The 13663-nt window shown below is 39.2% G+C and overlaps 1 protein-coding gene across 1 annotated transcript in view; it reads right to left on the bottom strand.

Moving 5' to 3' along the window:
• The window catches only part of ENTREP1 (endosomal transmembrane epsin interactor 1), a 57348-nt gene that overhangs the window by 39612 nt on the left and 4073 nt on the right, over positions 1–13663 (bottom strand). Inside the window, exon 2 of the mRNA XM_016214293.2 lies at positions 6545–6601. Within this exon, the coding sequence (XP_016069779.2) occupies positions 6545–6601 (57 nt within the window). The remainder of the gene's footprint in view (positions 1–6544; positions 6602–13663) is intronic.

Genomic DNA, 13663 nt, shown 5'->3' with positions numbered 1-13663 from the left:
CGTTCTCTGTTAAACTGGTGGTGGAGCTAAAAGCAACATAATTTCCTGTCTCAGTGTTGATCAATTCTGGGACCGACCATATATTTCTGACCCTATAGTAAACAGTACTGAGAACAATCAAAGATAACTTAGCTACTTATTCCAGGAAATACTTGCTCCAGGAAATTCTTGCTCCACAAAGGTAAGACTGTGGAACAACAAAAATCGTTTATTAAAACTAACAGCTTACTCATAAAATATTGCTTCCATGCCCTCCCTTGCATTTGCCCACCAATCCAAAGCTATTATCTCATAGGTTCTGCCCAAACCCAATAAATTCCCTATTTTGCAGGACTCACCTTAAAATCACCCAGCTGAGGCTCTCTTTGACTCACCCTTTCTCAGAACTACTGGCAAGGAGGTGTTCTCTCTTACAGCAGCAGGTCCAATAAACTTAGCTGTGCTTGTGACAGAATTTCAGGTTATCAGCAATGGTATTCAAGACAAGTGGATGCAACAACAACAAAACTAGAACTAAAAAATTGTTCATACTGTGTTCTGTAGTAAGCTTGATAAAAATCCCAGCTCTACATCCTTTAAGCTTATAAATCAAGAGTGCATGAACAATTTTTTGTTTGTTGGCAAGTGTTTGCTGTATAGCAGAACTTGGTCTGAGGCTCACTTTTATTTCAACAATCAACTTGGCAGGGAGGTTATTTCAAAGCTTTGGCAATTACCTATTGCCAAACTAAACCTGCTAACCAGCATACCCAAATCGCTTAGATAAGTTTGTAAAGCAAGGTACTGCTCAGGCCTTGATTCTGCCCAGAGATGAACCACACCAGTACTTCCTATTTCTGAGGGTGCCAAGGTTCTTATCCAATGCACAGCTCCTGGGAGCAGGTTATCAAAGGAGAGAAATGAAAGCTCTGCTGCCAGTGGGCTAAACCCATTGTGGTCACAGATACACACAAACCCAGTCCAGGGTGCCTTCACAATGCCTGATTGCATTTTTTACTGCCATGGGTTGGTTAATGACACACCAAACTGACAGACCTGATCTCTTAGATTTTCTCAGTGGATGATGAGAAATAAAGCATAATGTGCTTGCCAAGCCCTCAATCCCATTTTACATTTTACTTTCAATTGTGTACTCATTACTTTGGTTCCTCACTACAGTCCTGAAGGATGGGTACATTCACATTATACAAATAAGGTAACTTGGTAATTTCCTTGGCTATTTGCTAATTGAAAGTGACAGGACTAAGACTCAAAATTGGACCTTCTGTCGCCTTGTTCATTTCTGCCTCTGGCTCTATTGAGTCAAGGGTAAAATTCCTGAAACTTTTGCCACCTTAGAACTTGAAAAAGAATTGGATGGTCACAAATAAGCAAATAACTCATTTAAATGACATTTTGTACACACACACACACACACACACACACACACACACACACAATAGTTGGCCCCAAAGAAATACCTACCAATTTGCTAACGGAGGAGGTGATGGAATGGTAGGTTCTTTCTAATAATAGTTCCTCTGTTTGTGAATTGGATAAGCCAGTTAACTCTTGAGCCACTGGTCCCTTATCTATAAAATATAAATGATACCTGCCATGTAAATCACAAGAAAAGTATATAAAAGAACCTGGTAAACTCTTAAGCATTATACACATGCAAGAGAGTATTAATAATCCTGAAGAGTGAGAACAATCATCCATTTTTATGCCTTAAAAAAACCAAGAGTAAAACAATCATAGTATTTCAGTTTATACAGGGCACTTACAATGGACTGTGAAAATGTCCATCTAAAGCTAAAACACCATCCAGTAACTAAAGAAGATTCTCTAAACCTATCATATGAGAGTTAGAAGGAGTCTTAAAAGATTTTTCTGATCTAAGCCCTTCATTTTACAGACACAGAAATCACAAGATCTCCCCAAGGTCCCCTGATAATGAGTGGTAATATGTCAGCATTTAAATGAAAATGCAGGTTTCTAGTACTCTCAAACCAACATTCATTCCAAATTATTAACAACCATGAGATGTATTTGAAAGAACCAGGCTGCACAAAACCACAGCTTCAGAGCCCATTTTACAAATGTACATGTTCCTAAACTGCACATGGGTGTTCTGATCCCTCCGGTTCTTAATATCATCAGGAATGAAAGGAACCACTACCTACCTTACAACATAACCCACCTATAACTATTTCTGACTAACTGCTGAGAATAATTCCTTAGCCTCTTTTGACCAAGTGTTTGGGTGTTCTGTGACTCTCCCTTCAAGGCACAATAGGATGAAAAGAACTTGAGTGGCTCAGGAGTTAACTGGATCCCCAAATGGCTTCATGAAGCAGACCACCTTGCCAGCCTAGCCACTTTTGAGTCCCTTTAGGTAATGAAGCTTTACCCTAAATACTATATATAGTCTTGAAGTTAGAAGAGAAACTGATGGAAAATACTTTTAAATAGCCAACTCATTTATGTCTTCAATTCTCAGTCTAGGGTGCAAATCAACAGGGCCCACAGCTGAGAATAAACCACACATGTGACCCAAGAACATCACCAGGGAAGAACCTCCATTCTTGGCGCCGAAGAATAAAGCTGTCCTTGTATCCGCTTAAAAGTCATACTCATCCCATCTGTTCCAAACTGACAAGAAAAAAAAGTAACAATAGCTCAAATTACTACTTCATAAGCAACCAAAATTATAGGCAGAATGCCTGGCTGGGCTTTCACAGTGGCAATTCTTACCAAATATACCAACAAACTAAAATATCTTATCAAGACAATTTCATTTTCTAACTGAGGTGTCTAGACAATAAAAACATTGAGGGCTTTTCTAGCACTGAGTCTGTGATTTTCTAATCATTTATAAAACATTTTATTAGAATGTAAGAAGAATAATATCCAGAAGAAATAAGAACATTCTTTTTAAATGAAAAATGTTTGCTCTTGATGGAAAATACACAACCTAGAATACTCTGCATGGGGGTGCGCGCGAACACACTCGTATCCACATGCACAAACACCCTAGCTTAATCCCAATTGTTGCTACAAATATTTGCAAACTATTTTTCAACATTATTTTTGTTCTGAACACATGAGTATTTTACCAGTATAAAGAAGAGGAGCCAATGAATGAGAGCTACCAATTCTGAGTTTCCATGAAAACTTGAGTTTGAAGGAACTAGGTCAAACCGACCTTTGTTTGTTCAAATGAGTGTAAAACCTGATGGAATGACTGAAGCAATTACAAAAGAGGGAGCACAAAGGTAAGTGGTTCTCAAAAGGGGAGTATTTAAGTGTTCTCAACTGGTGTGCACCCAACAACTCAAAATGAGGACAACTTGCCTCTCAAAAGGGCCCTGAACACACCAACCAGCCCCCTCCTAACCTCCACCACCAAAATACTCCCTAACCGCTCTGAAGTTAAAAGGGGAAGAATACAAAGTTCTAGAGAACAAAAGCAAGTGAGAGAAATTTAAGACAAAGGAGAAAGATAAACTCTGAGAACTCGCCTAGGACCTAAATTTCTTACTGACTGCCAAATTAACTCCAGGGTCAACAATGTGTACTGAGCACACCGATCCTGGGGACAGAGGGTGAAGACGAGTGACAAGGCCTCGTCCTTCCAGAACTATTTACTGGGGGAGGCATACAGCCACTAGTAATCTAACAGCACGCAGCTTAGTTACAGGCTGTGAAGCCAATATTCAGGGCTGGGGCGGCGAGGGGCCACTGTCATCAGGGTGCTCAGGGAAGGTCTCTTTCAGGAAGTGACTGCTGAGCTGAGGCGCAGAAGGAAGAAGCCAGCCAAGTGCACGGCTAGGAGAAGGCCCAGGTTTACGTAAGGCAGTCTGGCTGTGGTAGAGTCAGAAGGTGCTCCTGTGGGCAGAGTGTGGGACACAAGGGGCAGAAGGGCAGGAACTCTGACCAGCCAAGCCTGGGTCTATGAGAACACAGATTCAGTGCCCACTGGCTTCTCTCATGAAGCATGGCCTCTCGCTCTCACACACACAAAAAACAACCACCACCACCATCCACTGGTATATTCCCTAAACTCGGGAATGAGTGGGGGTGGAAAAAGGTAAAGTATCCACAGATGGGGTGGGGTGGGGGGGTGGTAGAGCCACCCCTTGGTGTCACGAGATTATCCCGTCTGTTCAGAACAGAAAACTACTCTCAGGAAAATTGAGTGCTTTGCAGAGTTATGTAGCCTTTGGGGGACGAGCTGGGACTCAAACTAGGAGTGTGTGACTAACATATCCAGTTTCTTTCATTATATCACAGATTTTTTCATTTTTTAACATACCAAAAACATTTGGCACAGGTTGTAATAATACACTATTAAGATTCATGTGGACTGAGGATTTTTCCATTTATGATATTGACTTAGGCTCAAATGATCTATCGATATCCTCAAAAAGTTTTCCATTGTACAGTTTCCGCCAATTAACTTATCTTCTTTATAAACTGATGTTAATTAACACTTCAAAACAATCTCTACGTGACCAACAGGCTCATAACTGATGGTAATACAGAAATATGACGGAATACTACTTAGCAATTTTTTAGGCATTGTGGACTCCTTATATGTGAAAACAATATTTACTGACATTAACTTAAGTAACTTAATATTAAACAGAAAAAGCAGAGCACAACACAGGATGTACAAACTGGTTACAACTTCGTTACCAAGTACATATACCTACCAACAAAAACGAGAAATAATGTTTTAAAATGTAACAAAGATACATTTTTATTAAGGTCATTTTCATTTAAAATTGCTTGAGCTCATATAATAAATTTACAGGGCATCTTTCCAAAAGAAAACAATGTTAAAGAAATTAATGTCTTAAAAGGAGAGCTTTCTTAGTATCTATCTAGAACATGCACTCATATTCTCTTCACCATTTGGAATTTTCAAAGTTTAAATAGCATTAGAGATTTTTGGATTTTAATTTAATTTAAATATCCAAGGTTTCTATTACTGAACATTTCAATACTGACCCAATGGAAAAAGATGACTCCTATAACCAAACATTAGCATAAACATTGAACACCATCCAAAATTCTTCTGCAGAGATTGTAAACCTAGAGAGTTGTTGCAAAACAAGTCTCAGGCACTCGTAACATCTGCCACAGAACTCATCCAAAGTCTCGTTTTCTCCCATCCTGCTGATACATTAAAATGTTGCATTAGTAATTTACTCCTTCCAGAAATATTAGCATAGTTTCACTAAATGCGATAATTGATGGGCTGGTAAAATGTTGCCTAAATTGTCTTCTGGGCCTGAAAACTCTTTAATTTTTCAAGACAATCAACACAATATTGAAATCTATTTTTCTTTTCTTTTTTCAGATAAAAAAAAAAAAAATTATTGTTGCGGGGGAGATCCTCTGTTACACTTACTTATGCATTCATTGGTTGACTCTTGCATATGCCCTGACCAGGAACCAAACCCAAAACTTTGGTGTATCAGGACAAGGCTCCAACCTACAGAGCCACCGCCCAAGGCGCCATCCATTTCTCTGACTGTATTCCACACTGTGCTGCTTCTCCTGTAGTGTTTAAGAATTTAGACAGTTTTGTATTTATTACCCATCACCTAGCAAACACTGGTTCAAGATAAACTGTTAAATATATATATATGAAATGATGAGAAAATTATTTAACCCTATTTTAAAATGGATGGGAGAAAAATGAAAAATGAAATGTTACATAGAAAAACTTTTTTAAGTATACTTAAATAGAATTTCCTAGACCTTCTACTTCATTCTTGAATGTTGGCACCTTTACTGGTAATGGTCTGTTTTTTATAGTATTCCCTGAACCAGAAGGACACAGCAAATAAAAGCAAAGGATGAACACTGGGAAAGTACTAAATGCCACTGAATTGTACACTTTAAAATGATTAATTTTATATTATGTGAATTTTACCTCAATAATGAAAAATTTTAAAAATCACCAATATATGTTTATATTACCATAAAAATATAATATTTGTGTGATAGAGAATACAGAAAATCTAAGCAATGAAATTCTGAGGTGGCCAACCGAAGCACTGTAACAATAAATAATTACGTATTCATGATGAATATTGAGATTTGCTTCAGAAGAATATGGAGGAAAAAGAATACGAAGGGTGGGGGTTGGGTGGGAGTCCAACTGACGGTGACTGGCTGTGTTAACACACAATCATAAGAGCTGGGTAACTGGTACAGGCAGTTTATTGTGTTATTCCCTCCACCTCTGTATCTTTAAAAAACACCCATAGTAAACTTTTTTTAAAAAATATATCTTTACAGTAGGTCTAATCCTGAAAAAAGAAACACATATTTAGCATTGGGTATATAAGAAACTTAATGTCAATCAGAAAACTGGCAAAATCATCACCTTAATTTACTGCTATGAGAACATCTGAGTTCTAATATTGTCCATTGTTAACTTCTTTTTTTATAATGGACAAGGACACTTTAGCATTTCAATGGCTTGTTTAACAGGCTTCATAAATAGCACCTTTTACAAAGGGTAAAAATTTGTAAGAATAGTACGTACCAGGAGTATCATAGGCCGTTTCCAAGTTGTTAATCCTATGATTCCAGAGAGTATCACCTACAATGATAAACAGTATCATAAATCTAGAAAAGGGACCAATTCCAATAAACTAATCCCCAGTCTCTAAAGTATGTATTTTTTTTCAATGCTGACATTTCAAAGCCTTCTAACTCAAACATTTAATATTCCCGCTGATTATGTGAGCCCTGGTAGACTACTTTAAACTATGCTTCAAGTCCAAGACCTTAAAGCTTTTTTATTGACTGTGTAAGTTTTTCTTAAGGTCAATTAAGAACACACAAACAAAAATTAGCCTATCCTCTGGTTAGTGAAGGAATCTATATTTCTGATCCAGGCTCCCTGTCCCTAGTAGTACCTAATCTGTTGCCAGAGTCAGCCTCATAAGGTGCACATCTCGCCACAACCTTCTTATCAGGTGGGTACCCATCTTTACAGAAAAAATAAACTCTTCTAAATAGTAAACAGGCCTTCAGGATCTTCCCTTGCCTACTTCTCAACCGAGGTTTCCATGTACCCCTGCCCCTCCCACCATACACCTTCCTTCCAGGCACATCTATCAGTCCTCAGACTGGCCAGGCTCTAGACATTCCGGGGCTTTGTGCTTCTCTTTGCTGCAGTGTCCTCTCCTCCCAACTCTCCCCCACCCCCTGAGCTGCCTGAGAACTCCAATGCATCCTGCAAGACCCCAACTAACAGTTACTTCCTCCGAGATGCTTTCACTAATCCCACTACCCCGTACTCCTGGGAAGCCTTCTACATATAATTCTTCCCCCCCCCCAAAAAAACCTCTGTATTGTGTCTCTGTCTTGCCCACTAACTGTGAATTCCTATCTTGTCTCTGAATCCCCAGCTCCTAGCACAGTACCTGATACAGGATTGGCAATTAATAAATGTTCCTGAGTATTTATTTATTGCACAAAGAGAGAGGGACTACAGTGAGAAACATCTCATGTTACAAAATGACACTTTAATAAACAACAATAAAATCCTGGTAAAGAGGAGCCAGCATTTTGCAAAAATGTAAACTGGAAACCAACATCAGCCCTCTGAATAACACAGGTCACTAAGCAGTTCAAAAAGAATCAAAGTAATTATTCACCCAGGGACATTCTGATGCCATTTGAGCACATTTGCCTTTGTGTAATAAAGTGCATCGGATGAATACAGTCATGAGGGTTTTCTTTTAAGTGCATTTTATACCAAAATCACTCAAATGCACCATTTCACTATTACTGTTTATTGACTCCAAATCAGTAAGGATTTGGGAGTGTTACTTCAAATTCAAAGCCCACAGGCCTGCCTGCAATACTCTCTATTCTCCATTTACTGACTGACAGTAAATCATTCCACAACATCAAATCAGCAGAGGTTGAGTCTACCCACTAGTATCAAGGACCAAACACCACATATGGGCAGATAAGCAACAGTTTCTTTGTGTCCCATCTATGTTTAAACCTACTATCAGCTGCCTGCCCACCAGGCACTATATCCTTGCAATCATCTTAAATTAAATAGGATATTTCCTCACTCTAAAGGATTTCTACCTGGAAACGCACAGGGCATTGTGCAGCTCGCCTAGAGGGTGTGGCCTCATCTACTTTACAAATTGGGACTTGGTATCCATGAGACCTTGGGGCACAGGCTTCCCACTTGGCTTCTAAGTAACTGTGACCTTAGCCAAATCATTTCACTTTTCTGGTCCTCACTCTCATTTCCTTAGAAATATGGTGAGTGAAGGAAACCATCTCAGGGTCTCTTCTAACTCAAAAGGTTTACCTGCTGAGATGATAGCAATTCCTCAGAAACTCTGTGATCCAGCACTGGCCCTACCCTGTAGACCGCATGTGGGTGCACATATTTGCACGTGTGCTGCATGTGTATGTGTGCCTGCATTAGTCCCTGTGTGCATGCATGCCTGTGTGTGCATTCACATATGCATGTGCTCCCTGCCTGCCCGCCCTGCTGATTCCTGGATTTTGCTGACAAGATGCAACTATTTTTGTGAAAACATAACTAAAAAAAGGACTGCCCTTGAGCGAAACACAAAATGCCCACTTCACTGAACTATAAATATGATTTGAATGATCATTTAGTGTTTGATATTTATGTCACTGGTCTCCATTAATACAGAGCCCTGTGGTTCAGCTTTCTGGAACACATTTTTTCCATTAAAACAGTATTATCAAAGTGAGATATCCAGCCCAGCCCATAAAAGCCCGTAAACTAGTGGTATGCCTAAACTATACTTCCCAGCCCCCACCAGCCACGTCACCCCATCTCCTCCACATTAACAGTTTAGCATGTTTACATATCTTACACATGTCCACGTTTTCCTTTAAATTCTTAACTAGACACACGTGTGTGTGTGTGTGTGTGTGTGTGTGTGTGTGTGTGTATACACACACCAAATATATATACACAAATGCACAGGGGTGTAATTTTACCCAAAAAATGGATCATGAAAGATACTTTTCCTCCTCTTCCTTTTCTCTCTCAACACATACTTGATGGAAATCTGCTCATGTTCACAGAAATGGCACTCATTCATTTCCACTTAATGGCTGCATAATATTCCTTTGTAGGGCTGCACCTAATGTATTCAACAAGTGTCTGTGTTTCCATATTCATGAGTATCTACTCTATTTCCAGCTTTTTGCCCTCACAAACAATGCTGCAGCCAACATCTATTAACATATAACCTTAAAAACAGTGCTTTTTATTTCTGTTGGACAAAGTCCCAGGGGTAGGTTGCTAAATTGGAAGGGAGATTATATATATCTATGTATATAATTGCTCCTGACAGATACAATTGTCATTTCAAATGAAGGATCTCTGGGACAAAAGAGCTAAGCTGTCTTTCTTTCTTTCTTTTTTTTGGGGGGGGGGAGGGGGAGTTTGCATATTCAAGCAACAAACTAAATTTAAAAGACAATTTTGAAAATATGTACAAAATGTATTTGATAAATAAGAAATCAATAGTCTAAAATACATATGACAAAGATACTTAAGACCTCAGTAAGGAGACATACAAAGCTTATTAAGCAATAAGAAAACCTTAACTGAAGGTCTTCTTAAATGAAGACCCAAATAAATCAAGATAAACATCACGCTCACAGACTGGAAGACAAAATGTTTAAAGATGCCATTTCCGCTGGAACTGTTTTATAGACTCAACACACACCCATGTTAAAGCCCAACAGGATTTTTGTAAACCACCCTTCTTTAAGGAACTCCATGCATTCCAGTTGAATGTGGTAACTGTGGTTACATCCACCTCAGCCCTGAACCCTGCAGTAACGGCACACACTGACTTCTACTCAGTTGTCCCCACTCATGGAGCTCAATTAAGCCCTAAGACACTCTAGGAACCCTATGAGTGGTGAGGAGGAGAGGGGGAACTGAGGAAGTAGGACTTGAGTGGAGTACAGAGTGTTGCAGCTGGGGATGCATCTTTTAAGAGCTCAAGATTTGGGGAACAGATGCTCACATTTCATCTGGGGAGGGTGGAATTCATGAACGAGGAGAGGGATTGGGGAAGGGAGAAAAAGAGGGGGCAGACTACAAATTGATACAGACACTAAGGAAAACAGTATGAATATTCCTAAAAAAAAACAAACCCTAAAAATAGAGATACCATGCAATCCAGCAATTCCACTTCTGGGTATTTACCCTAAGAAAATGAAAATACTAATTCAAAAAGACAGACGTCTGCCTATGTTCACTGCAGCACTATTTATAACAGCCAAGATACGGAAGCAGCCTGGAAGTCCACTGAGAGGTGAGTGGATAAAGAAGACACAGCACAGGGAGCATTTGAGACCTTGCTCCCTAGCAGATGTCGTCAGTTTGGCCCAAATAAACTCTTACAAAGAAGAAAGAGGAGGAGGAGGAGGAGGAGAGGAAGAACAACTATATATATAAAGGAATATTACTTGGCCATGAAAAGTATGAAATCTTTCCATTTGCAACAACATGGATGGACCTAGAGGGTATTATGCTAAGTAAAGTAAATCAGATAGAAAAAGACAAACACCATATGGTTTCACTTATATGTGGAATCCCAAAAAGACACACAAATGAACAAATAAAACAAAACAAAAACAGACTCATAGAAACAGAGACCAAGGGGATGCTTACCAGAGGGGAGGGGTTAGGGAATAGGTGAAAAGGTGAAGGGGAATACAGTCAACATATTGTGATAAGTTTGCACGGTGACAGATGATTACTAGAATTAGTGGGGTGACCACAAGGTAACATATAAAAATGTCTAATCACTATATTGTACACCTGAAACTAATACAATACAATATTGTATACCAACTATAATTAAACATTTAAGAAGACTGAAAAGAAACACAGTCAAGATGTTTCCATTGGGATTATGGGTGTTTTAAATTCTCTCTGCCCTTTCCTTTCTGAATTTCCCAACATTTCTACAATAAAAATGTTTCACTTTTATTTTTTAAAAAGAAGAAGAACGCAGAGCCCTGGCTGGTTTGGCTCCGTGGTTAGAGCATTGGTCCGAGGACTGAAGGGCCCTGGGTTCGATTTTGGCCAAGGGCACATACCTAGGTTGTAGGCTTGAGCCTCCGGCTCCTGTCAGGGCACATGCAAGAGGCAACCAATCCATGACTCTCTTTCATATTAACGTTTCCCTCCTTTTCCCCCCCTTCTCCCCCCCTTCCACTCTCTCTGAAAAACAATGGAAAAAATATCCTCCGGTGAGGATTAAAAAAAAAAGAAGGTGGCGGCAAAGTATACTTCACCTCTACCTCCTTTGGTGGCATAAGTAGTTGGAGCTCCAGAAAGGAGTCAAGAAAATCCATTAACAATGGCCGTCCATGGCTCCCATTACACATCAGTGCTATTGCTTGTTTAACTGCTTTATGCTCACTGGCAATCTTATGAGGTTTTGGACTTGTGAACAGTCATTCAAATACCACTACAGGGTCCTCAAGGCACTCAGTTACGGCAAGAGTCAATGAATAAATGAATGGGTGATGAACAAATGAATGAACGAAGGTCAAAACTTGGAGACAAACTTACTCAAAAATGACCATGGAAGCATAAATACATCACTCACTTCTGTGCTCCCTAAAAGAGTACATCAACAACAACGGCAACTCGATCAGCATTCTTTCCACCCAGTGCAAGATGCAACTTGCTCTGAATAAACAGGCAAGAACCTATTTTCTAACAACAGATTATCTCTATGTTACTAGAATGAGATTTATTACAGTTTTGGTTTTACTCACTTGCAACACATTCCTTTAGCTTCTAGGAAAAAAGCAGAGATCTCCCCCCACCCCTTCTCTTCCTCTCTCTTTTTCTTGATTTTGCAAAGAAAGATTCTGAGATACTCCAGGCAGGAATCACTGTTCCCTGCCCATATACGGTTCATGTGCCTTAAGTAAGCACACAATAATCAAACCTCTCAATAACCTATCTTGTCCTATAGCTTTTACACTGGCAATTCTAAAACTTGTGTGTATGTATACATCATTTTCCCTACCTGACCAGCATGACTCATTCAAAAAAATTAAGTGGGCAACAGGATATTTTTAATGTACACATGATGGTTACCAGAATGTCCTACAAAAACTGGCCTGTTCATCTTAATGAAATACTGCCTTGATGTTTAAAGAACATCGATAGAGGTTCTAGTATGAGCCAGGCATGGTGCCAGGCCCAGCAGGGAAGTACTGTCCTAAATGAATTATACCCTCAAATAATCCATTTTGAGGCAAGAATCATCCCACCCATTTTATAGATGAGTAACTGAGGCTAAGAGGCTCAATGACTTGCTCAAAAACTTATAAATGTAACTCTGCTGTCTTGTAAAATAAAGAACCAAAGAAATCAATAAAATCCATCACAAAAGTAATATTTAAAATGCTACTTAAATATTAAAGTGGGGGGTCAATGGAGGGAAAAAGGAGACATCTGTAATACTTTCAACAATAAAAATACGTTTTGAAATATATCTATTGAAGTAGTATTTGGTTATTATAATTGAAATAATGTACTTACATTGTTTAACTATTAGAGACTTCAGAATTTTTGCATTAGTTTCTTCTTTGGATCATTCATTCTTTTTTACATTTTGTCATTTCATTTTTTTAAAGGTTTACCTTAAGGTTCACCAATGTCTGTTTCTTTACAAGGAACTGGAATCTTGCCAAAGAATTACAGACTCGAGGAATGGGTGACCATGAGCACAGGTCAATGACTCCAAGCACGACTGTATGCAGACAATAAAGGAAATTAGGGCTCCCAGAGCAGGACCAAAAACAATACCAACTCCTTAACACTTGCCTAAAATATCTCCCAAGGATCATATATGTCATCAGAGTCAGAAATTTTGTTTTTTGAAGGAGGAGACATAAACCAATGCACTCTTTCTCCTTTCATTAAATCTAACAGTGTGGCAGGCTGGATCTCCAGTAATACCAGTGGGATCTAATGCTAACTAAGTGCTCCCCCAAATCAGAAGCCAGGACAGCCTGGCCTGAACACGGACATCGAGATCTTCTCTCTGCCACCCACATGGAGTCAAACTCCAGGTTGTTTTTACAAGTGACTAATCTCTTAGCTTCATGAACTTTGGTAATAATAATAGATTGAGTCATTAACCAAGAATACCAGGAAGAAATGAAATGATCACAGGATGCTCAAAAACAATGAGCACATGAAAAACACTCCCTTCAACTTGCTAAAAGTACAAAAAAGAGTCTTTATAGGACCTGTTAATTCTCTCTTTTTTTTTAAGAACAATTTTTTTTTAATCCTCCCCCAAGGACATGCTTAGAGAAAGGAAGGGAGAGAGAGAGAAGCATCAATGAGAGAGAGAAACATCTATCGGCTGCATCTGTACATGCCCCGGTTCTATACGTACCCTGACTGGGGGTCAAACCCCCAACCCAGGCATGTGCCCTGACCGGGAATCGAGCCAGCAGCCCTTTAGTGCACAGGACAATGCTCAACCAACTGGGCCACTCTGGCTGTGCTAATTCTTAAATATATATTAAAACAGACAAAACATACCTTCAAGGTTCAAACAAGTAAAGGAAACCTCAAAATCTCAGGCTAAAGGTGAGA

This window comes from Miniopterus natalensis, chromosome 12 (genome assembly GCF_054644295.1).
Source record: "Miniopterus natalensis isolate mMinNat1 chromosome 12, mMinNat1.hap1, whole genome shotgun sequence".
In the NCBI taxonomy this organism is placed as follows: Eukaryota; Metazoa; Chordata; class Mammalia; order Chiroptera; family Miniopteridae; genus Miniopterus; species Miniopterus natalensis.
The sequence above is the reverse complement of the archived record's forward strand: the minus strand, read 5'-3'. Positions and strand labels throughout refer to the sequence as shown.